This window comes from Thermobia domestica, chromosome 5 (assembly GCF_964235325.1).
Source record: "Thermobia domestica chromosome 5, izTheDome1.hap1.1, whole genome shotgun sequence".
Lineage (NCBI taxonomy): Eukaryota > Metazoa > Arthropoda > Insecta > Zygentoma > Lepismatidae > Thermobia > Thermobia domestica.
The window spans coordinates 184444656-184472350 of NC_137458.1; the positions used below are offsets into that span (position 1 = coordinate 184444656).

General features: G+C 35.2%; 1 protein-coding gene across 2 annotated transcripts in view; it reads right to left on the reverse strand.

Moving 5' to 3' along the window:
* The window catches only part of LOC145686316 (uncharacterized), a 245840-nt gene that overhangs the window by 85264 nt on the left and 132881 nt on the right, over window positions 1-27695 (reverse strand). For both annotated transcript variants that reach the window (XM_081759515.1, XM_081759514.1), the window contains one exon: window positions 12097-12207. In XM_081759515.1, coding sequence (XP_081615641.1) covers window positions 12097-12207 — 111 coding nt within the window. The remainder of the gene's footprint in view (window positions 1-12096; window positions 12208-27695) is intronic.

Here is a 27695-nt window from a genome sequence, read left to right on the forward strand (position 1 = left end):
AAATACTGAAAACAAAACAATCAAACTTTTGTGGCTCCCTGTGGCACATTGCGAATTGAACCCTATAGAGTTGATATGGTCTTATATAAAGAATGAGGTTGCAAAGAAAAATAAAACGTTTCGTGTCGATGATGTGTGTGTTCTTTGCAAAGATGCCTTTAAAAATGTTCCCGTCTGTGTATGGAGAAATGCAGTTCGTCACGTACAAAAAATAGAAGATCACTATTACAGTACTTAAGAGTATTTGGACGTTGCCTTGGAACCCTTTATAATCAACACACAAGATTCGGATGGCAGTAGTAGTGACAGTGAAATACTGGATTCGGATTCGGACGAATAAACAAGTAAGTATTTAAAGCAATTATTTAAAAATGTATGCTCGATTATATGTGTGCAATTCTCTTAAAAAAAAAAAAATGTTTATAGAATTATGCACAGCGCTTTTTTTTTAAAAGTAGAATTTGTTACATATTTTTTCTCCTGTTAAATCACGCTCGCCTTCTTCTCACAAGAGATAGAATGTCCGGCAACAGAGGGTCTGCAGCGTTGCCACAGCGAAGTCGGAGAGAGCCCCTCTCCCATACTGGTGATGTGTTAGTCTCCTGCGTAGGCGAATTCTGTAACAACGTCGCACAAAGGGAATCAGCTGGCAGTGAGATTTTTTTCCGCGAAAGAGCTCGGAACTTTCTGATCAAATATATAATTTATTATTTGCAATATTACAACATTACACTAACTTCTGTTTTATAGATATAAAATATTTTATCTAAATAGTTTTAATATGCCTGCAGCTTTGTTAGATTCGGAAATCGCATGGGATCACAATATCGGTATTTGTATGGAGATGAAAGGAGTAAACATGACCAAACTTGCTCATTGCAATCAGTAATAATCACATGTTGAACTGTGTGAATGGCGCTTTTGAGAGGCCCGTCGTTTCTGAAATATATCATGTGAAACTGGTTAGTTTATGAAAATGGCTAAAAAATACACAGTTTTGAGTACATTTTTACTCATAACTTTTTCCTAGTTACACGTAAAGCTCTTAAATATACACCAATTTGTAATAAATACTTTAACGATTAAAACAAGGTATAATGTATGGAATAGTTGACAGCCATTTTAGCATAACAAGGCTTTAAACACAGGGGTCTATAACGCTGAAATCTAGAGTAGGTCACACAAGTCCGGGCGCGGTGAGAAACCTGAGAAACTCTCAGTAAGAGGATTGAGTTGGCAGCCCGCTCAACCCCTCCGCTTCACGGGTTGCATACATGATTGCATACATGAACTTACGGGAAGCGATAATTTTGTTAATGTGCCCATAAATGAACTTCTGAGTCAAGTTCGTCTTTTAACAGACCAATGCCTCTTATTTGTTGTTTTTCGTTTTTGTTAATTTGAGCTCTTAGAAAAGAATTAAGTGTTGATAACGAAATGACACTAAGTTGTGACCCTCTGAGATACATTCTATGGTACAGAAGGAACGCTTATGTTAACATTAAATTTACCAAATACGACTTTAAGGCATAAATTTCACGTTGTAAGTGACAAGATTACGTTGCCATCCGATTGTCAAGGCATACTAGGATTAGACTTCTTTTCAAAAAATAACTGTGATATTTCATTTTGTAAGGATGCAGGTAAACAGGTTTTGAGAATCTGCATCCCTGCACGTTGCGAACAGCTTGTAAAATTGCCGACAACGTGTAGTGGAATATGTTTGGTGCCTAAACAACATCTTTCACCGAATGTAATATTAGGAGAAGCCATTACAGAGGTCCGAAATAATGAGTTTATAGGTTGTATTTGAAATACGAATGAAGAACCAATTGTTATAGATGTCGCACCAATACAGTTAGAGCCTATTAACAATATTAATCAGGTATTGGCCATTCAAACCAACTTAAAATCATTAAAGAGTGAACCACTGAAAGAACGTCTTCAAAAATTACATGAGTTATTGCGTCTAGATCACCTAAATCCCGAAGAAAGGGACAGCGTGGTTAAAATATGCAATGACTATCATGACGTTTTTCTCCTCCCTGGAGATAAATTAACTCATACCACAGCAACAGAACATAGTATAGAGCTACTCCCACAACACAAAAATACAGTAATAACTCAAAAGAATTATCGAATACCTGAGATCTACAAAGAAGAAATTAAAAAAACAAATTCAACAAATGTTAGATGATGGCATAATTCGACCAAGTCGTAGTCCTTGGAATTTTCCATTATTAGTGGTACCGAAAAAACTCGATGCTAGTGGCAAACCACGCGTACGACTATGCTTGGATCTCAGAAAGTTGAATTCAATTTCTGTCGGTGAATATTTTCCTTTGCCTAACATCACTGAGATATTAGATCAAATTGGCAGAGCAAAATATTTTACAGTTCTCGACTGTACCCAGGGGTATCTACAAGTGCCTCTTCGTGAAGAAGACAAGGGAAAAACAGCATTCACAGCGGCTGATGGCCACTGGGAATACAACCCAATGGTTTTCGGATTAAAAAATGCAGCCAGTTCTTTTAAAAGGTTAATGAACACTGTTCTTGCCCGTCTCAATACTATCAAATGTTTTGTCTATATCGACGATGTAATTGTCTATGGTACCGATTTACCTACTCATAATCAACGTCTACGGGAGGTATTGCAAAGATTTAGAGAGTATAATCTGTTATTACAACCCAACAAGTGTGAATTCTTGCGAAAGGAGGTAACCTACTTAGGTCACATTCTTTCAGAAGATGGAATAAAACCTAATCCAAAATTAGTTGAGAAAGTAGTAAACTATCCGCGTCCAAAAACAATTAAGGAAGTTAAATAATTTCTTTCACTTTGTTCATACTATAGAAGATTCGTAAAGGATTTTAGTAAAATAGCCACTCCATTAAACGCGTCGCTTAAAAAACATACTGTATTTCAGTGGACAGAAAATGAAGAAACAGCGTTTGAAACTCTAAAAACAAAAATAACCTCTTATCCCGTATTAGCATATCCTGATTTTACAAAAGATTTTTTGATCAGCTGCGACGCCAGGGGGGGGGGGGCATTGGCGCGATTTTGTCTCAGGGTGAAATTGGCAACGATAGGCCAATAGCTTACGCATCACGTACTTTAAATAAAGCGGAGAAACATTATAATACTTCTGAAAAAGAACTTTTAGCGGTCGTTTGGGCTTGTAAAATTTTTAGACCATATATATATGGTCGGAAAACGATCATATTAACATATCACCGTCCCCTTCAATGAATTTTACACCGAGCTCGCGTTTATTGCGTTGGAGGATTAAACTGGACGAATACTGTTATGAAATTCGATACCGCCCCGGGAAAAAAACACCAAAATGCAGACACATTGAGTAGGATCCTAATAGTAGGAGAAAAAGAAAAGAACGAAGAAGAAGAAAAAGAATCGGAACGGAATAAGATTAGTAACACATTAAGTTCAGACACTAAAAATAAAATATTTCTTGAATTTCACGATTCACCGTTAGCAGGACACGTAGGAACTAAGAAAACGTATGAAAAAATAAAAGAATATTTAACATTAAATAATATTAGCTTAGATGAGTGGCCCAACTTGAAAGCAGATGTTGAAGGTTATATTAGACAATGTAGTTCGTGCCAGAAAAACAAAAATATGCAACACAAAACGAAAATGCCCATGGTGGTAACGACAACGCCTCACTTTGTTTTCGAGCGCTGTGCAATGGACGTGGTAGGGCCTGTCACACCGTCAATATCAGGGAATAAATACATCCTAACATTCCAGGATGATTTATCAAAATATGTAATAACAGTTCCCATACCGCAACAAGACGCCACTACAATTAGTAAGGCCTTTGTCGAACACGTCATACTCAAATTTGGAATCCCAACTCAATTACTCACAGACCAAGGATCAAACTTCTTAAGTCAAATATTTGCCACAACTTGTAAATTACTTAGAATAGAAAGAATATACACTACAGCATACCACCCTCAAAGTAATGGTTCGATTGAGAAAATGCATCAAAATTTAGTACAAATCATGCGACATTTTGTGTCAGAAAATCAAACAGATTGGGATCAGTGGCTACCGTATGCAATCTTTGCCATAAATACAAGTAAACATAATGCTACGGGGTTCACTCCCCACGAATTAATGTTCGCAAGACCCGCGAATATTCCTGGAGTATTACAACAAAAACCATATGAAATAAATTATAATCTGGAAGAATATGTCAAAAACTTGAAACAGAAACTGCAGGAATCATAAATTAGCTCGAAGTAATCTCTTACAGGCAAAAGAAAAAAGTAAAGAATATTATGATCAGGATATAAAAAAAACAATTATTCAAAAAGGGGGATATGGTCCTATTGTATGACGAAACTGTACGACGTGGCCATCGCGAAAATTGTCATCGCACAGGATTGGGCCGTACAGAGTAGTACATGTTGATGGTGTAAATTGTGTAATACAACAAAAGAAAAACCGTACCCTGAAGGTTAGATAAATTAATAAACAAACGAATATCTACAGGACCCTTTTGTCCTTCATTTCAGATGATGCGAATCATGCTTCTTCTGCTACAAGCAGTGGCGGCTATTACGGCCGGATTGAATGCCCGCTTAGAGCGGTTTCCCGAAAGCCCTGGCTTATATTACGAGTTTCGAGGTTTCACCCAGCTGTATAATACCGAATGGAAACTCATAACGTATGTTAATTTGACTAGATTTGATGAAAATTTTCAAATGGTAGAAAAATATATCAAGGTTACAAAGGTACTTTGTGAAAATGAATATATAAAGAAAAATAAAACAAGTTGCTCCTCTACTTTCGACAATGGGGTTATGCAGAAGATCAAATCCATTCGAGACATTCAGATTTTAATTCGCGAGATAACTGAACATAAAGCTGAACATCAAGTGAAACGGTCGTTATTTGGTTTTGTGGGAACACTTAGTAAAACTCTATTTGGTACGCTTGATGAGGACGATGCCAAATACTATACAGAACAAATTAGTAAATTAGAACAAGAACAAACCGATTTTCTTAAGTTAAGCAAGGAACAAATGATTATTGTAAAAAGCTCCTTACAAACATTGAATAATACTCTAACCACTATTCAGGAAAATGAACAACAACTTAAAAGTAGTCTTGAATATTTAACAGAGGAAATAAATAAACGGGAAAAGAAATTAACTAAGGCATATATGACCTTAGAAATGCGAGTAACCCTTAATGAGCACATACAAAAAATAGATAAATTGGTAATGGAAATACGACAAAATTCTGAACTCATATTACAAGCTATAATAAATGGACAAAAAGGAATTTTACAGCCACATATAATCACACCCACTGAAATTTTTCGACATTATCGAGATAATGCTGTCACCTTACCACAAGGAATTTCGTTACCGTTCCCCACGAGTGTCTCATATGGATATCTTCTCTTAAAGATTATGACATTAAATGTATTTCTACACGAAAACATATTAGGATATGTAATTAGTGTGCCACTAACTGAACAATTAAAATTCGATGTGTATCATGTGTTACCTTTACCCATACGATTAGTAAATTTTACTACAAAATTCATATATATATACAACCTGAAAAGGAATATATTATAATTGATAATACGAAACAATATTATGCAAAATTAACTGAGCATGAATTTTCGTTGTGTAAACAGCTAAAAACGAATTGGTATATTTGTAAGCAAGCATATCCAATCTTATCCACTCATTTACACGATGAGTGTGAAGCAAGATTGTTACAATATACACGTATAATACCAGAAGATTGTAACAAACGGATAGTTCATTTAGAACAAACCCTTTGGACACAACTGGATAATAATGAATGGTTGTTTGTAACTCCTCCTGAAGAAAAATTAACTATACTATGTCAGAATCAGGAACCGTATAACATAATATTACATGGCACTGGTAAATTGTATTTAAAACCTAATTGTAAGGGATATGGTATTCGAACCTTGATACAATCACAGAACACCTACACGACTAACATCACAAACAAAGACATCGTGCCAAAATTAAATTTGACATATGAATGTTGTGAATTGCACGGAGAAACCGTTAGTATTGATAATATTCAATTAGACATTCCACAGAAACACACAATAAACAACTTAAATGACTTGCAATTGGCATCTCACAAAATTCATGAAGTAGAAAGAGCCATAAGCGAGCAGGAATGGAAGTTACACCATTCTACACAGGTGAATAAACTTTCTACGTTTGCTTATGTAGGTGCAGGTCTAATCATATTAATTGGTATATTGTGTTGTTGTAAAAGAAGTAAATGTTTTAAGGTAATGAAAAAATGGTGCATTGACGATGATTGTTGTAAATCTATTTGTTTCAATTCAACAATAATCAATCGTATTCATTCAGATCGTAAGAAAACTCAAGTGACCCCAATAAGTATGAGTCAACTGGCACAGAGCGAAACCAGTTTAGTCGAAACGGAGGAAACAACTGAACCCACATCCGGAATCAAACCCAGGAGAGCTTTACCACGCACAAAAGGACGATGAGTGACTGAAAAAAAAAAAAAAAAGTCTAACTACTTTTTTTTCTTGTGGGATGGAGGTGATGTACCCCCACGCTTTTCTCGTCTGGGTACATCTTCTTTTGTTAAACCTTGTATATTAATTTTCTTGTATTAAATCATCATATAATAAAGAATATATTACAAAGAGTATATATATTTGAGATGGATTTCAGTATATAGTTGAATTTTAAGAACAGTATCAAATATAGTTATCATTTAAAGGAAGTGTGAAAGGTTAAGCATAATTTGTTAGATAAAATAACATTGGCATTCATTTGGAAAATTAGTGATAGTTAAGTGTCAAAGGCGAAGCTATGGCGTAAACCATCTGGTGATCAGTGAACAATGTCTAAGTGTCAAAGGTGATGCAACATTGGAACATCAGGTGATGGACGAATGATGCAAATATCAGCAAATATGGGTTTTTTGGTAATTTCTTTTTTTTAATTAATCAGAATATGTTTGACTATGATGAAATTCTGTATTAACCTTATACACGTGTCAATGTGACTGTCGACCGGATCGAGCTGGAAGGCTACAATTACGCAGAAGAATGGTGTGTATAAAAACCCCCTCTTATCAGATCAGCCGAGAGTTTTACTTCAGTTATTTTGCTGAACGCTCCCCGTGTGAAAGTTGCTGAGGCGCGTGTACTAACTTTTCGCCACCATCTCGTTCCGGCGACAGAAGTAACTCTGTGTTTCTTGTTGTACTGGACTTAACCAAATTTCAAATAAACGAATTAATATCAATTCTTTCTTTTTGGAGAATTACCGCCATACCATTGGGTACGATTCTAAGAACTTACGTCTTCTCTTTGGTGTGCCCCTTCGCCTGTAAATCGTAATTTGGTCACGCTTACCTTCGGGGCACAACACGAGGTCACTTGAAATAATTTCCTGCGTACGATATGTAGATGCATCCATTAACTGTAAATTGTGAAAAATTCAATTTTTCATCACTTGATATTTTCTGCGTAATTAAAATAAATGTATGATGCTTTGATGTCCTTTACCGTGGTAGATAGAGAAAACGTACAGAACACAGTTCGAAATTTTGCAACTCCAGTGTTTCAAATATTTGGAACTTTTAACGAAAAAGGGTTTAGTATTATTATTATTCTTTAAAACTGTTTATTTCAACATATTCTGTGCGGTAAGCAGAGACCCATGTTGCAGCGCAAACTTTACATATCCCGCGCTTACATGAAGAAACAGCATGCAGTAACTGCGGCAACCCTGCATAGATCACTCGTGTTGTGTTGTCACGTTAAGAAAGCTTTCAGCGCGGAGCGTACTTCGTAAGAATGTAATAGGAAAGTAAGTATTTAAAATCTTATAACCTTTCATAACATCTTAAAAATAATAACAGTGGATGTACGTATCTCAATGCAAGATCGAAATAAAAAATACAAAAATCTACTAATCTATTTATTTCATTTGCTATCGTTACTTCCTGACTCACTGCTGCTGCTGCTATCTTCCTGGACTCCATTTGTATCTCGAGACAGTGAGCTCTAGCTCTATCAGTATATGCAATTTCCAGTTTACGAACATGTTCCACTGCATCCTTCCAAACAGCAGAAGGCACGCTCTGCTGAGAATCGGTGCAGAACTGCAAGGTATCAGCTACTTTGGAACTTTTTTTTTTTTTTTGTCGCAACTTTATATTTGAATGCCCAAATAAGGTCAATTGCGTTTAATTCACAATGTGCAACGGGCAGCCACAAGAGTTTGATTTCCTTGTCAGGTACAGTACGTAATACACTATCCAGAAGTAGTTCCCTCGGTTTAAAGTACGGTCTAAAATGTTCAATTACTCCAGCCTTTGTACGGTCATCAAATGATAAAGAATTTGGCGGAATGTGAATATCATCATTTTGAAGTCAATTCAATGATAGTGGTCTTTCTCCAGCTCATGAATGGGTTTTTCGTTACTGGATTTATCAGGGTGTGACATGGACACTGATTATTAACAATGGCTGATTTTGTCGAAAGGCTGTTAATTTTTCTTAACAATTTTTCATAATGTTTGGCGTTCATTTTTGAATGATAATCTGAAAACTCTTTCCGCCCAATAAAGCATAGCTCTGCATCTGCCAAAAATCCATCATAGTTTCCAATGTGACACATAATCACTCTTTTCCCTATCTCCAGATGATGTTCTAAATTCCAATTTTCCACCCATTAACTTCTACTGTCCCCCTATGATAACTGAATGCTTCATTTGAAGTATCCAGCTCATCTGCTCTTGCCACTCATACTTTTTCGAATGGTTTGCTCCCATACCATGACTCATCCGTGTAATATATTGTCCATCTATTATTACGCAAAAATATAATTTTTCGCAAGAAGGAATCCCCCTGCTATGTTCCCCATTAAAACTTTTTTTTTGTTAAGTTCTCTATATTTAAACCAATTTTCTTAATATACCGACACAGAGATGTCTCACTCATATCCGGAAAATCATTTATTTCGGTTTTCAGTTTTTCCGAAATACGCCTTTCCGTAGGGAATTATCGAACCGCATAAAAATCAAGGACTTTTTGCCTAATCACACCTTGCACAAGCTGATCCAATATATATTTTACTGGCCTACAAGAACTTTTCTTTGGAGAAGACACCTCCCGACTTTCACGCTGTTCTTTTGTAACGCGTTTCACAGTTTGCTCACTAACACCAAGAAATTCGGACGTACAATTCACTGGTTGAGATATACAATTACTTACACCCTAATCTTTCTCTCCATCAAGTAAACCCGGGCTTTAATATTCACTGACTTTTCAGAACTTCGCAAATGATGTGTGATAATAACATGTAACGAAACAAGCGAATCACTAACACCAATAGTTGAATCAAACGATGGATACTTTTCCAGCAACATACCGCTCTCGCACGATCCAGCTACTACGATTAAATACACGCCAGAAAAATGTGGCAACTTAGCACTCCGTAGGAACTGCGATAGCAAAGATCGCAGAGCAGAGAAAATTATGTCACATTTGTCACTGTTTAGCTTTTAAAACAAATCGAAACAGTTTGGTTGAAAAAAGTACTTTAAGATCTTTCTACTAGGTTTTTTTTTTTTTTTTTTTTTTTTTTTTTCCCAGATTGATAACACACCGCAGTAATCCAGATATAATGATGTCTCACTTCTTACTGATTAACAAGAGTTAAGTAATGAAATTTTCAAAACTTACAGGTAATAGATGCACTTACATATCGTGCACAGGAAATTATCTCACGTGATCTCGTTTACGATATATAGTCCTATAAACATTGATCTACCAAAGTACGATAAAATACGCACTTTTTGTTACTTTCTATTTTTCTCACTACACGCTACAAAGAAATCTTTAATGTCTTTAGTATTGAAAAGACAACATTCCAACAATTCTAACGAGATATGACAATGCAATATAAGTTTTGAAAGGATATGAGGGCAGCACCGACAAGTCAAGGGATAGTAAATATTCTCCAGACGTATCATAGTAAGCTAAATCCGTCTTCAGTGGTAAGGTAACCAGGATTAAAAAACGTATAAGGGAAATATAGTATGGGAACCGGAATACATATCACCAAATGGGCATAATGTAAAAACGGATACTAAAAGAACAAGCAGAGCACAATGGAAGAAAAAGAAAGAAAGAAAGAGAGAGAGAGAGAGAGAGAGAGAGAGAAAGAGAGAGAAAGAAAGAAGACCTCAGATTTAAAGCCAGTTTATATTTATGAATAAAGTATGATTCTATATTTTTTTTTCCCCTGACTATTACAATAACCTGTCTTATATTATGTACAAGTTGCTTTAGGTGCAATGTTACTTCTCACTTACCCTCTTCTTGTGATTTCTTTGATTGTATAATGTGTTCTTTATCTCGGGTGTTAATATTGCATTTGTTTGACCAATACATATGAAGAATCACATTCACACTCAACAAGATAACTACCTAACTTATTAATAGATTTAATAAAGTAACTTCTAAAGTCGATGACATGCTTTTCTACACTTTTTGAAGGGATAGTGGAAGCAGATGTTATGCTTTGCGAGAATAAGTTGAATTTCTGTCGATAACTGAGAAAAATGTGGAATTCCTATCTAAATTTTTGTTGATTTAGGAATAGCTTTTTAAGGAACTTGCACCGATCTATGTGTCTGATTAAACCACTGTTGTAAGGTGCGCAACTTATAATCGTTCGTTTGTCCTATTTGATATAAAACTATTTCATCATTCAGATAACTTACACGATCACAAATTAGTAATACCCTACGAAAGAAATTCTTTCAAATATTAGCCTTATACAGTGGTATACGAGCTTATTGTTGATGTATGTAAGTAAGTAGCGCCTGCAGTGGGACTTTTTCGATGCACTTTCGTTATGAATTTATTGTGCGCCCCAGTAATCAGAAAAAAAAATATATATATATAATAACATAAATAAATAAAAAGGAAGACAATTATCAGATTCACGTCCCTCGAGAGTGAACTTCGACCTAGGATACTGATTATTGAATTGTTCGAATATTTGTAAAAGAGTGTTTTCATCACGTGTAAGTGATAAAATGTCTTCGCCATTGATCCTGTGCTATTGATAATAGATTCCAACGGTATGGATGGGGACGTATTAATAACATCTATGGATGCAGGCAAAATAGCATTACATTTACAAGTGATGATAACTGTTGTTTAACATCAAGGCTATTTTTAACAATATATTTTAAACCTCTGTTGTAATCACTAAGTTTTTTATATACCTACTTAGATAGTAACTAAGCTGGATGGTTAAAACCTGATGTAATCGAATGAAGGTTGAATATTGGGATTGTGCACTTTTGGAAGCCATACATAATAGGAAGATAGAATAACTGATTCTTCTTCACTATTGACTGACTCTGAAAAAGTCAGATAAATATACATGCACTCTGCCTCCCTTCTGCAAGAACAAATGATGACATATGGAGAAAAGCAACCTTGACTGGATACCAAAAGATTGCTTCATATAAGGTTGTATGAAGAAATCAAGTTGAACTGCGGTGCAAAGAGGAGAATTGCCTACGATAGATGGTTTTGAAGAAGAGTAGGAGATATTCATCAAGAAGTGGATTGATAGTGGTTGATGATATACACTATAACGTGTGTGTCTAACAGTAATTATTTTAGTATTTCACTTATAACGTATATAAATGGTACCAATTTTTCAACTTACATGTCAGCAAGCTTTTGCATCATTTCTTCTACTTTATCACAATGTATTTTGAGAGACTATGCTGTTTAAAGGCTGTTACCATTTTTTGCTACATAAATCTTTGCTTATATAGTTACATATAAAGTTAAATGGGATTTTATAAACCAACTACAAAAGTTAGCTTCTACTGCTTTTGTGTGTTATTTTCTATTGATACCGCTGGTATTGATTTAAACTTCCAATGTTATTTACTGCATTACCGTAAACTAATATGAAAAAGTTTAGGAACCAAAATTACGGAAGTATCGTCCAAGTATAAATGTTTATTCCAATATTATGTACCTGTAGTGATGTATTCACGCCATTTTGATTTTCCTGTTGGGTACGACGCCGGCGGGATCTCTCAAGATCTTCTTGAACAATTCGAAGCAAACCACGCCGATCAATCGAGTCCTAGATAAAAATAAAAATTACAGTAATATGAATTATACTGTGATATATTACAATGTTATGAGAGTTAAGCGACGAGTCGCTTCATAGTATATATCACTACAACAATAATATATGAAGAGAGTTTAATTTCTACTTTTTCTTTCTTACTTCCAACTCTATGATATAGAAGGCAGCACAGTGCAGCACTTAATTTTCCTATAGATGCTGTTAGAATGAGCAGAGTTTTCGATAATACAAATGACGATGGTCAGTGTGCAAGAACCTGTGCGATTCTCCATCTCCATTTTGGTGTGGCACCTGTTGATACCCATCAACAACTCCATGAGACACGTAGTAAAGGTGTAATGGATGCAAAAATGTGCGTTAGTGGGAGCGAAAGTGTAAAGAAGATAGAATGTAGTTTAATAACGAACTCAAGAGGACACGACCAGGCACAAGTCGTACCGAAAACATTATCGCGCTAATGAAGGAAGTTATGGGAAACCACTGATTAGGTGTGCGTGATATTTACGATTTAGCATTTCCATGGAAACAGTTGAACTAGTTCTGCATGAAGATACGAAAATGCGCGAGTAGCCATGTGTCAGTCAATGGCAACACGTCATGTCGTCATCATTGGTGCTTTCTTTTCGTCAGCTGTCACTATGAATGAGGCGTAGTGATTCAGCCGAAATCCTGAAACGAAACGACAGTCGTTACAATGAAAGCACCAAGATACCCCGCCATCAAATTTCGGGTTATCGCCAGTTTTCAGAAACTGATGGTGGCTTAGTTTTGAAATAGCGAATGCGTAATTCTAATTCATTCCAGAGGGCAACACAGTGACGTTACGAACATGCTTTGAAAATATTCCTCATTCAAGTACTGCAACAAAATGGTCTAAGAAGGTTACATGTGTGCTTTTCCATCCATGTTCATGAAGCTCGGGAACTTTTACATCAGAATTTCTTCGTAACAACTTTGAAGTGGTGTCTCATGTCCCTACTCACCAGAACTCGCTCCTACCGATTTTTGGTTGTCTCTGTAAATAAAGGACATTCTCCGTGAATGTTAATTTACATGTCAAAACGCTGCGGTATCAGGGATTTTCCAGTGGTTAAAATACATTCCTAAGGAAGCTCTCTTGGTGTCAATGGAATCACTGCTCGACACGGGCGCCCGAAGGGGAGGGCAGGGTGGGGTTCGGCCCTCCTCCAGGCTCACGAAAATGTATACGTAATATAGCAAACCATGTATTTTAAATACCAGACGGAATATAGCAATCATGGAATGGACTCCTCACTAGAAAATTTTCTTCGGGCATCCGTACTGCTCAACGTTGGAAAAATGTGTACATCTGACGAGAGATAACGTTCAGAAGTGACAAAAATTTCAAATTCTTAAACAGGGTTTCCACAGAAATGTTAAGATGGATTTCCCTGACTTTCTCTGACACAAATTCTTGTTTTCCCTGACATAAATTCTTGAATATAAATGGGAAGATGCGGGATAAGTTCTATCATACAGTTTTTTTTAATGGCCTCCTCCATCCCCATACTCGTCCAACACACTCCTTTAATTACCATTTCCATATTTGTTATATTCAATATGAGTAATTGTCATGTACACAAAATTTAACATGTAAGTATATAATAATATCTGTATGATACAGTACCACTTCCTTAACATTGCAAATTAGACTTTTTTAATTGAAAAAATAATAAAAAGCAATATAACATGCAGTCAAGAATACATTGCCAACTCTCCCTGCGAGATATTCGTATCAGCCCTAAAATAAAATGAAATGAAATCTTTAAGTTTTACTTCCCACCCTTATGCTGTCTAGGCTAAAGGAGACGGTGATGATAAGAAATGAACGAAGTGGTGGAATGAAGAAAGTGGGAGGAAATGGGAAAACCCCGAGAAAACCGGTTCACGGGGTTTGTCCACCACAAAGTTCACCTGGCGTGAGCTGGGATCGAACCAAGGGCCCCATGCACCAGAGGTGAACGCTCTACCACTGAGCCACTAAGTCCTAATATACCCAACTCTGAGTCATGTTAGTTCTCACATTTACATTTTTTAAACAGAATCTTGTTTTGCTTTCAGCTCTTGAATTTGTTCTACGAGAGCGTCTTGTTCCTGTTCGTAACATAATTCCATATGTTTCTTCTTTGCTTCTAATTTCTTAAGTTCAGCACTTTGTTTTCTATTTTCACCTATGATTTTACTTTCCTCTGCACGTTTGACTTGTTTCTTTTAAAGGTATTCATCAAAACGTGTCCAAGCCCAACAAACTGAGAGAAGCATTCTTCGATCAACAGGAACAGGTTCTACACCTCCATAATACATAACTGCGTGATGCACCCGCCTCTGTGCTACCAGAGAATCTTCGATTTGGTTTACTACCATAAGTGTCTTATTGACTAAGAACCCACCCTCCACTGAGACATTGCCGTGGAATGAAATTAAACATTTTCGCAACATTCCACAAATCAGAATATTTTTGTTTCTTGAACATTACCTTTGCAAACAAGTCATCTAACCTGATGCTGCCCCTCTTCTCTTCGTATTCTCTGAATTTCAGTACAGAAAAGACATAAACTGACACTTTGCTTTTTTAGCTACAGAAACAGATATTCTGTTATACTCATGCAGAGTTTGTAGGATGCGATTCGTCCTAGTCTGAGTAAATTCTGAATTGTTCTTTTCTAGTCTGGGGTCCAAAGCTGACAGAGCATGTACCAGTTTGTACTTCAGAGGGCTCCTTTCCACAATCATCTTGAATGTGCCCAGCAAAAAGTTTCGACAATCAAGCCTGAAAGCTAGTTTATCTTTATCTGATGCTTTCAGTGACAAGACAAGCCATACTTCGATTTCTGCTTTTACGTGACCAATTATCCCCCTCTCTGTCTCACACACAAATTATGTGTTACCTCCCTCCTTCAGCATTAAATAGCAACACTACATTACTGTCATCATTGGGAATGCTGTATCATTATGGTTCTTTTCACACGTCAATCTGTACGACTGATAGAGACGAAACAATGTTAGATTGAAAAAAAGAATGTTACATTTGCTCATTTACGTTCCGTAACTTTCCATGACATTTTACGCAAAATGCATGATTTCCCTGACTTTCCGTGACATGTTTTCATTCCTCTGATATTCCCTGATTTTCTAGAATGTGGGTACCCTGTAAAGTAAGTAATTTCCAAAATAAAATACAATCAGAAAAAGAAAGAAAATATTTTAAACTTGATGCACCACGTACATCACTAAAACAAGAAGCAAGATGTCATGCTAAAATAGACCCTGAACTTCCTCACGGTTAGCGTACACGTTCTCGGCGCGGGAGACCGGTTTCGAATCGCACGTTAAGCAGTGGGTTCAGGCTTCATACAGTCTCACTGCTGAGAGGAACGCTAAATTTCAATCCAACCAATTCTATCATAAAGAGTAGTGCACAGCAAAGGAGGACTGCTAAGAGAACATCTACTAACATACATATACATTCAAACTCTTCACCAACAACTATACACGCTGATTTTTTGCGTACAATAGCAACAAGAGACAATTCACAGATATTCTATTAAGTAACATTCGAGAATCAAACAAATATTTATCAAGCTGAATTTGATCCAGATAGCACAATCTCTCAGTAGTCATTAAAAAAGTATAATATTGTTGTGGTTGATCAGGGTATTGATTTGCTTGTTTTTCTCACTGCAAAGTCTGCTTCTGTCTGACAAAATATATTTCTACAGATCAAAGTATGGAAAGGAGACAATGTTCCACATTCCAGATTAAAAGATTCTTCTGGGTGAGGTTTGTGATATTGTTTTTGCTCATGCTTTTTCTGGGTGTGGCAGATCTTCTGATCACTATAACCAAAGCAAAATAAAAGCTTTCAACGCTTTTCAGAAAGATTCTGAACTTAAGTCAACAGCAATGGGTTTCAATTTGCCTTCGGCTTTGAAATATTAAACTGCTTCAGAAGAAGTATAATTTCTACTTCACTTGTATGAATGCAAAAAGAGTGAGAACCTTTGTGACTTGCTGTGTTATAGGTACAGTAATTTCATTGCGAAACAGCAAAAATTTCAAGCTTTTAATCTTCCTGTGGTTCCTTCGACCAGCGATGCGGCTTCACATAACTCATACAGAATCTATTTGCAAGTGACACATTAGATGGGGAATATGGTGGACCTAATATTATAGAAATGGATGATTGAGAATTAATTTCTAGTTCGCGTGATTTCTTTAAAACCAACCGAACTGTTCAAATTAGTGTTCTGTGCATGAAAAACTTCATGGTATAACAAACACTGTGAATGTATGAATAACACTGACTTCTTCACTAATGTGTGCCATATCCAAGGATTATCGTAAGAAAATCATACATGTGTGTTTGAGATATTTTGAAAGGCAACAAAGTCTATGGTCTATGGAATCGGAGGTTCAATGCAACATTCACAAAAGCTCTCCACTGACTTCCGTCCTTAGCCAACTGGATCCAGTTTTTATTTTGTTATTTGAATTTCTGATAAATAAATCTTAATATTGTTTTTCCATCTGTATCTAGTCTTCATAATGGTCCTTTTCCGATTAAGTTTCCAGTTCAAATTTCGGAAGCGTTTCCTGAGCCTCTTAGACTTAACGATCCTAACGATATTAGACACAAGTGTGGGCAAAATAAATGACACATCTCTTTAATCCGACGCTTTTGAAAATATTTGCGTTTTCTTTTTATGTTCCAAAATTTGTAAGATTTCCACAGCAGGAAAGGTTAATGACAAATATGTTTTTACTGAGTTCAATATCATTTTAAAATAAAGAAATTAGAAGCCAAAAGCCTTAATTTGGCCGAAAACACGAAAATTACCAACTCTGTTGAAAATGGTATTTTTCTAGGAAATTTTGTAGTTCAACGTAGACGGTAAGAACAATGTGGATCCATATCAACAAACAAAACATTTAATCCAATATTTCTAACATTTCTTATATCCATGCAGAGATAAGAAATTCAGATATAACATGCAGACTCCATATAAATCAGAAAACAGTGGAAATTATCTATCAAAAGAGACGAATTGGAACACGATCGTAAGCAAATTCATGTTTTGTAATAGAAGAAACCTATAATTTGTAAGAAGTCAGTAGCATAGTTGGTTAGCGCGAGAACGTGAAATCAATTAATAGATGTGAGTGAAGGCGGTTCGAGCACAGTTTACAGATTTTTTAATTTTTTTTTTACATATATATAATTGTTTTTTGGATGTGAAAAAAAAACTACTACATATGTTGGAAACTCATCACGATATCTTGGACACTCATCACGATATCAAAGAAAGAAAAGCGCCATTCTTCACCTGTATTACTGTTCTTTATTTTTGTTTGCACAGGTTTCGTAATTATTTTCTGTATGTTCATTAGCGCATGAAGAAAGCTTTCCAGAAAATTCTGTTTCTTGTAACCAGTAATTTAGGAAATTTTATAATCAATTTTCACATTACTTATCGTCCTGAAAATTACATGATTGTTTCGTCTCGTGGCATCACTAGTTAATTAAATGCATTGTAGAACTATCCTCTCTATCTACGTGTTTCATAACAGAATTCCCTATTAAATGTTTAATTTCTTCTGTAAACATTTATTGAGGTGAAAGTACTATAATGCATTTAATTAAGTAGTAACACTTCGAGACGAGACAATCATAATTTTTGAAATGAGACAGCATTTTCAAGAGACAGGTCGAGATTTTAAACTATCTCGTCTCGTAGCAACACTAGTGATGCCACAAGATAATATATTTCTCGTATATCGTCTCTATAACGAGCGGAAGCTTAGAGACGAGACAGGCATTAAATGCTCAATACGAGACGCCAGTTTGCACAACACCAGACGAGATAGCCTACAATGTCGTCTCGTCTCGTGTCGTGGCAACACTATTCAATTACGAACTTTGCCTTAGGAAAAGTATCAGTAACCGTCGAAAACATTTAATTAAATGAACAAGTAGTGAATTCCTGACGCATATCGCATTTCTCACACTTTGAATGTAGCTATTCATTGACAATTACAGAAATTTTGCTTTAAGGCAGAAACGGGATTATTCTTATTCTTATTATTTGAATTCTATGAGCGGCAGCAGCGAAAGACATTAAATTTAGTACATGGTTTATATGAAGAAATTAACAAATATGTTTCTAATCTACAAAATGATGTTTCTGAAAGCATAAAGAACATTTTTTTAAATAACAGTAATTGCCCACACTCTGCTTCAGTCGAATGTATAACTGATGTTCACATTAAACAATGGAAAGTGTTGTTTTTAAAAACTACTTTAGTTCAAGACTGACTAAACCACTATGAAGCAACCACGTGTTTTCGTTTTACCTACGTATTTTATCACCTCCGATAGTTTAGCTGATTTTGCGTTTGTCGATAAATATTTCGTAAGTCATAGAAAATAGAGCCATTATATGAAAAAAAAGAAAATTTCTACCTAGATGGTACTCGAACTTACGTCGTGAGATAACAAGCATTATGCCTTAAACCCCTTCGCTATCCTGATCTATCAACACACAAACTGTGAATTATTGGATATTTCTTTTGCCTTGTCGTGGGAAATCATTTGTACACACAAATAATTTACTTTCGTTGTTGCCAATACATGGATTGAATGTGAAATGTCTTCATACACAATGAACAGTTTCTTAACTTGTAAAGAATGCTTTCATGTTTAATTGGTTTCTTTCTTTTTTATTTTTATTTCTTTTCTTTTTCCAAATACATTTATTATTTATTTTTATTTTTTATTTTTTTAATATACTCTATGACTTAAGAACATTGAATGTTCATCATCACAAAAGCAGAACCTCTAGTGAAACGTATTCTACTTAAAAGTTACTCATTTTAGAATGATTATACTTAATCCCCTCATGATATACAGTATATTCATACGTACTCTTCTGTCAATATCTGCGAAGAAGAAAGCTGATGGTCTTTTTCCGTACGAACCCCAAAGTAAAATTTCACACGTCACGACCCATCTCATACACCTTCACTGTTGCAAGTACATACTACTAACTGAAAATAAAATAATTCATTTCTGTCTATGCCTCCCATACGAATAACGTTTGGAAAACAAAACATATACGGCGAGTTCACGGCAAAGGCGATTCTTGTCCTTGTTAATGTAGGGTACAGCGTCTCAAACAGCAGTAAGTTTTGGGGTCAACCCAAGAAGAGTACAACGGTGGGTGAAGCGGTACCGAGAAACTGGGGAAACTGCTAGAAGGGAGGAAACGTGTAACAACAGAAGAGCAAGATAATTCAATCAAGAATAAGTAGCTTTTAAGTAGAATACATTTCATTAGAGGTTCTGCTTCTGAAATGATGAACATTCGGTGTTCTTAACTGATTGAGAATTTATTGGGCCATAACCACAGAGGATTCTAAAACATGGATATTAAGCTTTATTGAAAGGGTTCAGTTGGGCGCGTCGACACCGAGGTCTTTTGCACCCTTCTGTGATAGTAAAACTTCTCTTGTTGGAATCAATGAAAAGTCTCCATTCCTCTGCATTATAGTTTCTCGCAATCACAGCCTACCCAACGCTGTTATTGCGTTCCCAGCGTATAACGCGTTGTGATATTCAGTGCTACCAGATACAGTACATATTTTTTCAATGTTAGCAGAATAAGTAACCGCACGTCTTTTATTACAAATTCAAAGATAATCAGAAGGATATGCCATAGAAAGTATCTTTTGATATTTGTAATTATAATCAGTGCTTCTTCCGAAATATTCATATATACGGCTATTTTCCTCTCCCCTCTATTTTAAGAAAACTATACGTGATAGGGCAAAACTAACTACATTTTTGTATTTCTCAGGTCAAAAACATTAAGAAAACCTTAATAGTTTCCAAACAGCAAAATCATTGTAGAGCAGTGTTATGGTTTATGCAAGATGGAGCGCCAGCGCATCGCTCAAATACGACTATAAATCTTTGGAGAGAGAAATTTGAGAAACGGATTATTTCTATGGGGTCAAGTGTCGAATGGCCACCAAGAAGTCCGGATCTTACACCATGCGATTTTTTCTTGTGGGGATTCCTACAACAAATTGTCTACCAAAAATCATGTAACAGTGTAGAGGACTTGAAACAGAGTATTGTCCACAGTATAGAGATGATCACTCCAGATATGTTGGAGAAGGTGTTTATAGTTTCTTTAGTAAATCGCATTAATTTATGTCTTGCTCGTTCAGGAGGGCATGCCGAATAAAAGGAAGTTGATTTTATGGGTTTTACACTTAGGTTAATGATCTTCTTAAACAATTAGTGATAGTAGAGCCAAAAAGAGTTGTTTTCAACAAAGAATAATTTCCAGCAAATGATTCTTATTCCCCGGGAAACATTTGTTTTTATTACAACCGTGTGTCCGTGTGTATTACGTCTGCAGTACATACGAGTAAGTTGTTATATGGAAAGTTGGATAATACGGTTATTGTGTAAGAAGTAATGAAAATTCATGCTTTTCCTTTTTACGAATAAAGCAAAACATATTGAAACTTAAAGCTCACTTTTAATTTTTAAGATCTTACTTTTCATTAAGGTTTTTTTTTTTTCCTGCTACGTTTTCCATTGTCATTTTGTGTTCTGTTTCGAGATGGTTGTGCTTAAGTGTGTAGAAAATACGTAGGTGATTTGTGTGTGAGATTTTCTGCTATAAAAAGAGCCCTAATTGATTTTTAAAAATATAAAATTTTTTGATTATATTCCAGTGACACCATAACAACAAAGCTATATGAATAATCAGTTACACTGACAGAAGTTATTCATTTACAGTAATTTCCAGGTTTATTGTATATATTTTTTTTTTTGTTTTGCAATAATGATAACTTACATATTAATTATGACACATTTATTGTGAATTTTTGTAATTTTTGGAAGGGGGCTGTAACTCATATAAGTCACTGGGACATGCAAAGAGCATCGGAATATTAATTCTGTGACATTTGTGACTAATCTCACGCTCATTAGCATTTTCAAAATAAAATTTGGAATTTTCATAAAGATCCACAATCTTATGCTTCGCCCCCTTTGCCGCTAAAGGTGGTGCGTTATCAAAATTACACCGAATTAAAAAAAAAGAACGCCAGCGCCAAATTTCACATTACTTGATTTAAAAAAAATAGCTTCTTCCGGTGTGTCCCTGTTAAGGATATTTATCGTGATTTGTGGAAGGGGGGGCTGTAGCCCCACATCAATCACTGGCACATGCAAGGAGCATCGGAATCTTAATTCTGTGTCATTTGTGATTAATCTGATACTCATTCACACTGCCAGAATAAAATTTTGTTTTTTTAAATAAATATTCAAATGCTTATGCTGCGCGCCCTGTGCCCTCCTAATCCGGTGTCACCAAAATAACATTCTATATTTCAAAAACGCGTACCTTTTTACTAAAATAACAAATTATTTTACATTAATTTGACAAGAAATAATGGTTTCTCGGATGTCCCTGCTAAAATATTTATGGCTAATTTTTATGTGACTTTTTGGAAGGGGGCTGTAGCCCCATATCAATCACTGGCACATGCAAAAAACATTGGAATATTAATTCTGCGAAATTTATGATTAATCAGATGCTCACTGGCATTTCCAGAATAACATTTGGAATTTTTATAAACATCCATCATTTTATGTTTCGCCCCCTGTGCCCCCTAAGACGGTGCGTTATCAAAATAACATTCCAGATTTGAAAAACGCATACTCATTTGATACAATGACGCCAAATTTCACATTAATTAACAAAAATACCTTCTTCTCGTACGTCTCTACTAAGGATTTTTTTTTTTTTTTTTTTTGAAAGGGGGATGTAGCCCCATTATCAGTTACTCTTACATGTAAGGACATTGGAGCATTAATTCTGTGACATTTGTGATTAATCTCACGCTTACTGGCACTCCGAAAATACATTTTGGGATTTTGGTAACATATCTCCCACCACCTTTTTACGCCCCTTGCCCCCCAAAAGGGGGACCTTCGCAAAATAATGTTTGAGACGGCTTTACTAGCTTTGTGAATGAGTGTTTTTGCATTTTGTAACAAATACAACTCATTTGCTCCAAAATCTTCACGAATAATTATTGGAGAAAACTGCTTCTAAAATTTAACATTGAATCTCCCATAAGGAAAATGAACTTTCGTGTTTACACCCCTAAAAGGGGGGCTAAACAGCAATTTTCTCTTATTTTCTTTAGAAATTCGAAAAATTCAGATATTTCTCAATAAGAGTGCCAAATTTTACATTAATAGTGTATAAACTTCATCTTCTCCCAGCGCTGTAGAAAATAACACGAATTATGGAACAGTCTGTATATATTTAGATGTCTTCCACCATCAGACAATTTTATATTATTAATTACTTTAATTCCGGAAGAAAATCACACCTCCCATCCTGAAAGAGACAATACAGGTTTAAAATCTGTACTTCCCACACAGCCTAATGAAAAAGGACTCAAGAAAAAGAAATTATAATAATAGTAATCCTCTTTTCCTGGGAATGAGTACAATATCACTTTTATTCTTGTTTATAAACCAATGTGATTAAAATGCCCCAAAAATTTCTTCTATATGGAAACTAATGTTGATTATTCACTTGTAATCATACAGAAAAAAAAAAATACTGTTCGTGCGCAGTGTAAATTGAACTGTTGGACATAATCTTTCTTGAAGTGTCTTAAAGAAATACAAATGGAAGTTTCTATAAACTGAAGGGTTTATGGAGTAAAATATCTGTCCAGCTAAACACTCCTATTTTCGATTTTATCTCACATGATCTTCACTAACATAACACTTATTTTGCCCGAGTAGCATAGACTATGCTTTCACACTCTGGTACTGCTGAACAAATAAAGTACATCTTCACGGGATATAGATAATATTGTATGTTAGACTTTCTATTTTACTTAGAAATAATAAGTCTCCGATGAGTCTAGTTTCTGGAGAAATAGTAACTGATGCGCTGAGACTAGTAACACTGTTCTTTTTATTGTAATGACTAATTACACATTTTTCATGTCCTGAAATATTCATAGCTTTTTTTAATTTTTATTTTTTAATAAAAGCACAAACTTTGTCACCGAAAACACAGGCATCAGCACCAGTCTACCAAAGTTGCATTGCCCATTATTTTTCACTATAGCCTTCTGGTCAGTTTTGTCTGTGAGGAGACCTCCCTCTTCACACTTGAAACAAAAACACACCAACTGACACTCCTTTCTCCTTCCAGTCGTTTCTTTCAAACTGTCCTTTTCTCTCTCCCCCGCGACTCCATTCCAGATATCCAAGTTCTTAAAGGGACGCTGTCTCTCCGTTGGTTTTTTTCATGCTTTCTTAAAAAAGAATCTTGTGGAAAACTTTAGACTTTTCTTCCTTGCAATGTTAGAATATCACTTCTAAGTAAGTCACTCCATATACTAAAGCTCTATACTAATTTATATATATATATTTCAATATACTCACTTCTATCTGAAAAAAATTCATTGTTTCTAGATGTCCGGTTATTTTTTTTAAATTTGAACTAGGCACTGAATTTTTCGATTATATTTAGTTATATGATTGATAAAAAAATAAAAATATCATAGAAAACATTTGAAAATACTGATATGGACTAACATATCTAAATACACCTGTTATCACTTGAAAGTCTTCGGTTGAATTCTTTTTCGGTTGGGTGGCATCGTCCACTCTCACTTGAGAAGCACAACAGTTCTCCCAGGTGCCAAAGTTTGATTGATTGATTTTTGAGTTTTACGTCCCGTTCAGCAGCGAGGCTATATGAGACATGGACCTACTGATTAACGTGGAATCCGAACCACATGAGCTCCCGCCGGGAATCGAACCCGGGTCTCCCGCGCCAAAGGCGCGCATGCTAACCGCTTAGCCACGAAGGAGCTCTCCAGATGCCAAAGTAATTACTTCATGAGATGAAATTTTACACTTACTTCAGATAGAATGATGGCGCGTAAGGGTAATATATTTACAACTACGGAAATTCCAAGAGCATTTGGAAATTCATATACTTAATTCTAAATGAAATAAAATAAATATCAATACGTCAAATGCAAAATCAAAATATTAATATGCAAATAGGTAAGATATTTGCATTTGTAAAAAAATAAATTTGCATATTACTTTCAAATTACACTTGGGAAAGGTGTGGTTTTCACACCTCTCAGTATTATACTCTGTGGCCATACGGTTAGCGTACTGGATTGCGGAATCAGAGGTCGTCAGCTTGATTCCTGCTCAAAGTAACATTTTTATGTGAATTTTTTGTACCCAAATAATGAATTCATACGTTTTAACTTCGATAAAAATAAGAAAATACAAATGGCGACAAAAATGGTTTATTTTTGTTGTAAATAACCCTATGAACTCTGACCCCAATAACCGTTTTACTAAGAACTACTTCATAAAGCTAGTTTGCAAAACAATTATCGAAATTTGTCTTCTATGCAACTTCAAATTAGCACTAATTGAAGTTAAAACGTATGAATTTTATTGGGGGAAATAAAAAAAAGAACATGCCTTGAACGGGGATCGAACTCAGAATCTGACTCCGCAGTCCAATACGCTAACCGTACGGTCACAGAGCACGCGACTGACAACTAGCATTTTCGTAACGTTTTGGTGCACCGCTTTTTTGGTCTGTCGATTCGTGCGCCATCTGCTAAGACACTGTTTTCAATTTTGGGCCAAATCCAATGATGTTAGAAAATAGATCTTTCCATACAACAAAATCATGAAGCTATAAGTTACAGCATCGCCATACTTACTCTGCCCACTCCGCGCCACTAAGATCGCAATGTTTTGAGCCAACAATTATGGCGGAAACGAAAGTAGCCAATCAGACGTGCGGGCTCAGACGATGCTCGGTTGTTTTTTTGGCTTCGTTGAGTTCATATGATGAAGATACGTACGGGCAGATCCTCTATTTTATAACATCCTTGGCCAAAAAGAAATAGGGACCCCCATTTAAAATTTTTAAGTTGACCCCCGTACCCCCGAAGGGGGTTGGGATAGAGGGTTGCATTTGGTATCATCGAATAGCTTTTTCAAAAATATTTAACTCGTGTTATCTTTGTTTTGCTTATTTTTATACTTCGCGAGATACTGGACCGTTTCGATTTATATATATATATATATATATATATATATATATATATATATATATATATATATATATATATATATATAGGGTGGTAGGTAACTCCACCGACAAACTTTTGGAGGCGGTTCCTTATACGAGATGAAAGAAAAAAGTTCTAATAAACAGGGGTCGAAAAACGTTTCCTTGCGGAGTTATGAACTACCGAAAATTCGAAATATCACGTTTCAAAACATCCTGCCTTAGAAACTATAGGGCCTATCTCAAGCGGTTTAAGGAATTATACAGGAACTGGTATACGCTCTATCTAAATATCCGTGTTTCGGAAATCACCGGTAGCAGCGAAACGAACGCACCATTAGTACTTAAAGGAGTATCCCTATACTTCAACTTCCTTTTCACAGTTCCTTTAACCGATAACGGAAGATGGTAAAACATGAATATTTAGATAGAGAACATACTAGTTCCTGTGTAATTCCTTAAACCGCTTCGGATAGGTCCTATAGTTTCTAAGTTAGGGAGTTTTGAAAAATGATTTTTCGAATTTTCAATAGATCATAACTCTGAAAGGAGGAATTTTTCGGCCCATGTTTATTAGAACTTTTTTCTTTGATTTCATATAAGGAATCGCCTCCCAAAGTTTGTCGGTGCAGTTACCTACCACCCTGTATATATATATATATATATATATATATATATATATAGTGTGTGTGTGTGTGTGTGTGTGTGTGTGAGAGAGAGAGCGAGACTGACTCAAATTCTGGGACTATCCGTAGTTGCTATTGTACTAAGTCTAGTTCTGAAAGTTCAATAGTACAGAGTTTCTATTGACCGGTACTACGGTTTTCAATAGTTTAGTTAGTATGAATATCACCACTAGTGACTACTACTGAGAATGGAGACCAGTGGGGTAGCCAGCTTTCTTGCTTTGGAGTGTGTATGGGCAACTTCTGCCATAGCTCCCCCCTCCTCTGATTAGAAACAAAGACATAAAACCATACTCTCTGAACTGCTTCTGCGCGCATAATGTAGGATTCTAAAACATAGCACATCCATAGAGCTCACGTTATAAACGTTAACAGTGTTGGTTCTCCTTTTTCCTTTCTGAGAGCAATTTCAGAACCATTCTTTTGCACTTTCCCTAGCTTATGACTCTGAAATGGGGAGTATTTCGATCGAAGTTTATTAGAAAAAAAATTCTTTTATTTGGTATATGAACTCACCTCCCAAATTCGCAGGTAATACTTTTCAGCAGGCTGATCAATTGACACAAAAATATAAACAAATATAACGCATACTGAAACTAATTAGAAAATTTTTAGTATCAGATACTGATACATATAGATTAATATTTTATGTTAATTTTGAATGTGTGGATAAACACAACTACACCTTCAACAAATAATACTCTTTATATTCCATCTTTGTTTATTTTAGTAGACTGAAGTTTCAAATACACTGACTGTCTTCATCTTAAGAACTGTACTAATATGGAGAATTATTGTACAATTATTGTGATATCACTTGAATTGCTTATGTTTCAATACTTAAAAATCATATATTGTTATTAATTACAGTTCGATTCAAATTGATAATATTCAACGTTTTCATAATTAATACTGCTTTCGTTTTCTTCACCTCTCTTCATGGCATATATATAAAAAAAAAGTATTCCAAAATTTCACTTAATTGCACCCTTCCTCTCTATTCAATGTGTTATAGAGTAATTTTATTTGCATTCTCTTACCAATGTCTTATATCCATGACGGTTTATATACAACCGTCGAATTTTTCAAACAAAATTTTATGGTTTTATTCTAATGCATAATGCGATAGTGCTGACTCCTTTGGTTGATTTAATCGTATATATATATATATATATATATATATATATATATATATATATATATATATATATATATATATATATCTTATGTTCTCCTCATATCTAACCTTACTTGTATGGCCAGTTTGTCCAATGTACGCGTATGCTAGGCTACATTCACATGTGAATGATTAAATACCTAGACACTACACTGAATAAACGAGACGTGCAATTAAGATTATATATATATATTACCAGCAGAAACCTGTACAATTGTAAAACTTAATTTATTAATGACTATAAAAAGTTGTTAAAAGAACATAAATAAAATTACGTCATAACACATTGAATAGAGAGGGAGATTTGAAATTAAGTGAAATTTTGGAATATTTTATTACCATTAAAAATGTCAACAGAACGAAAGTTATAATAATTAAGAAAATGTTTAATTTTGTCAATTTGAATCAAACTGTAATTGGTATTAATATCTGGTTGTT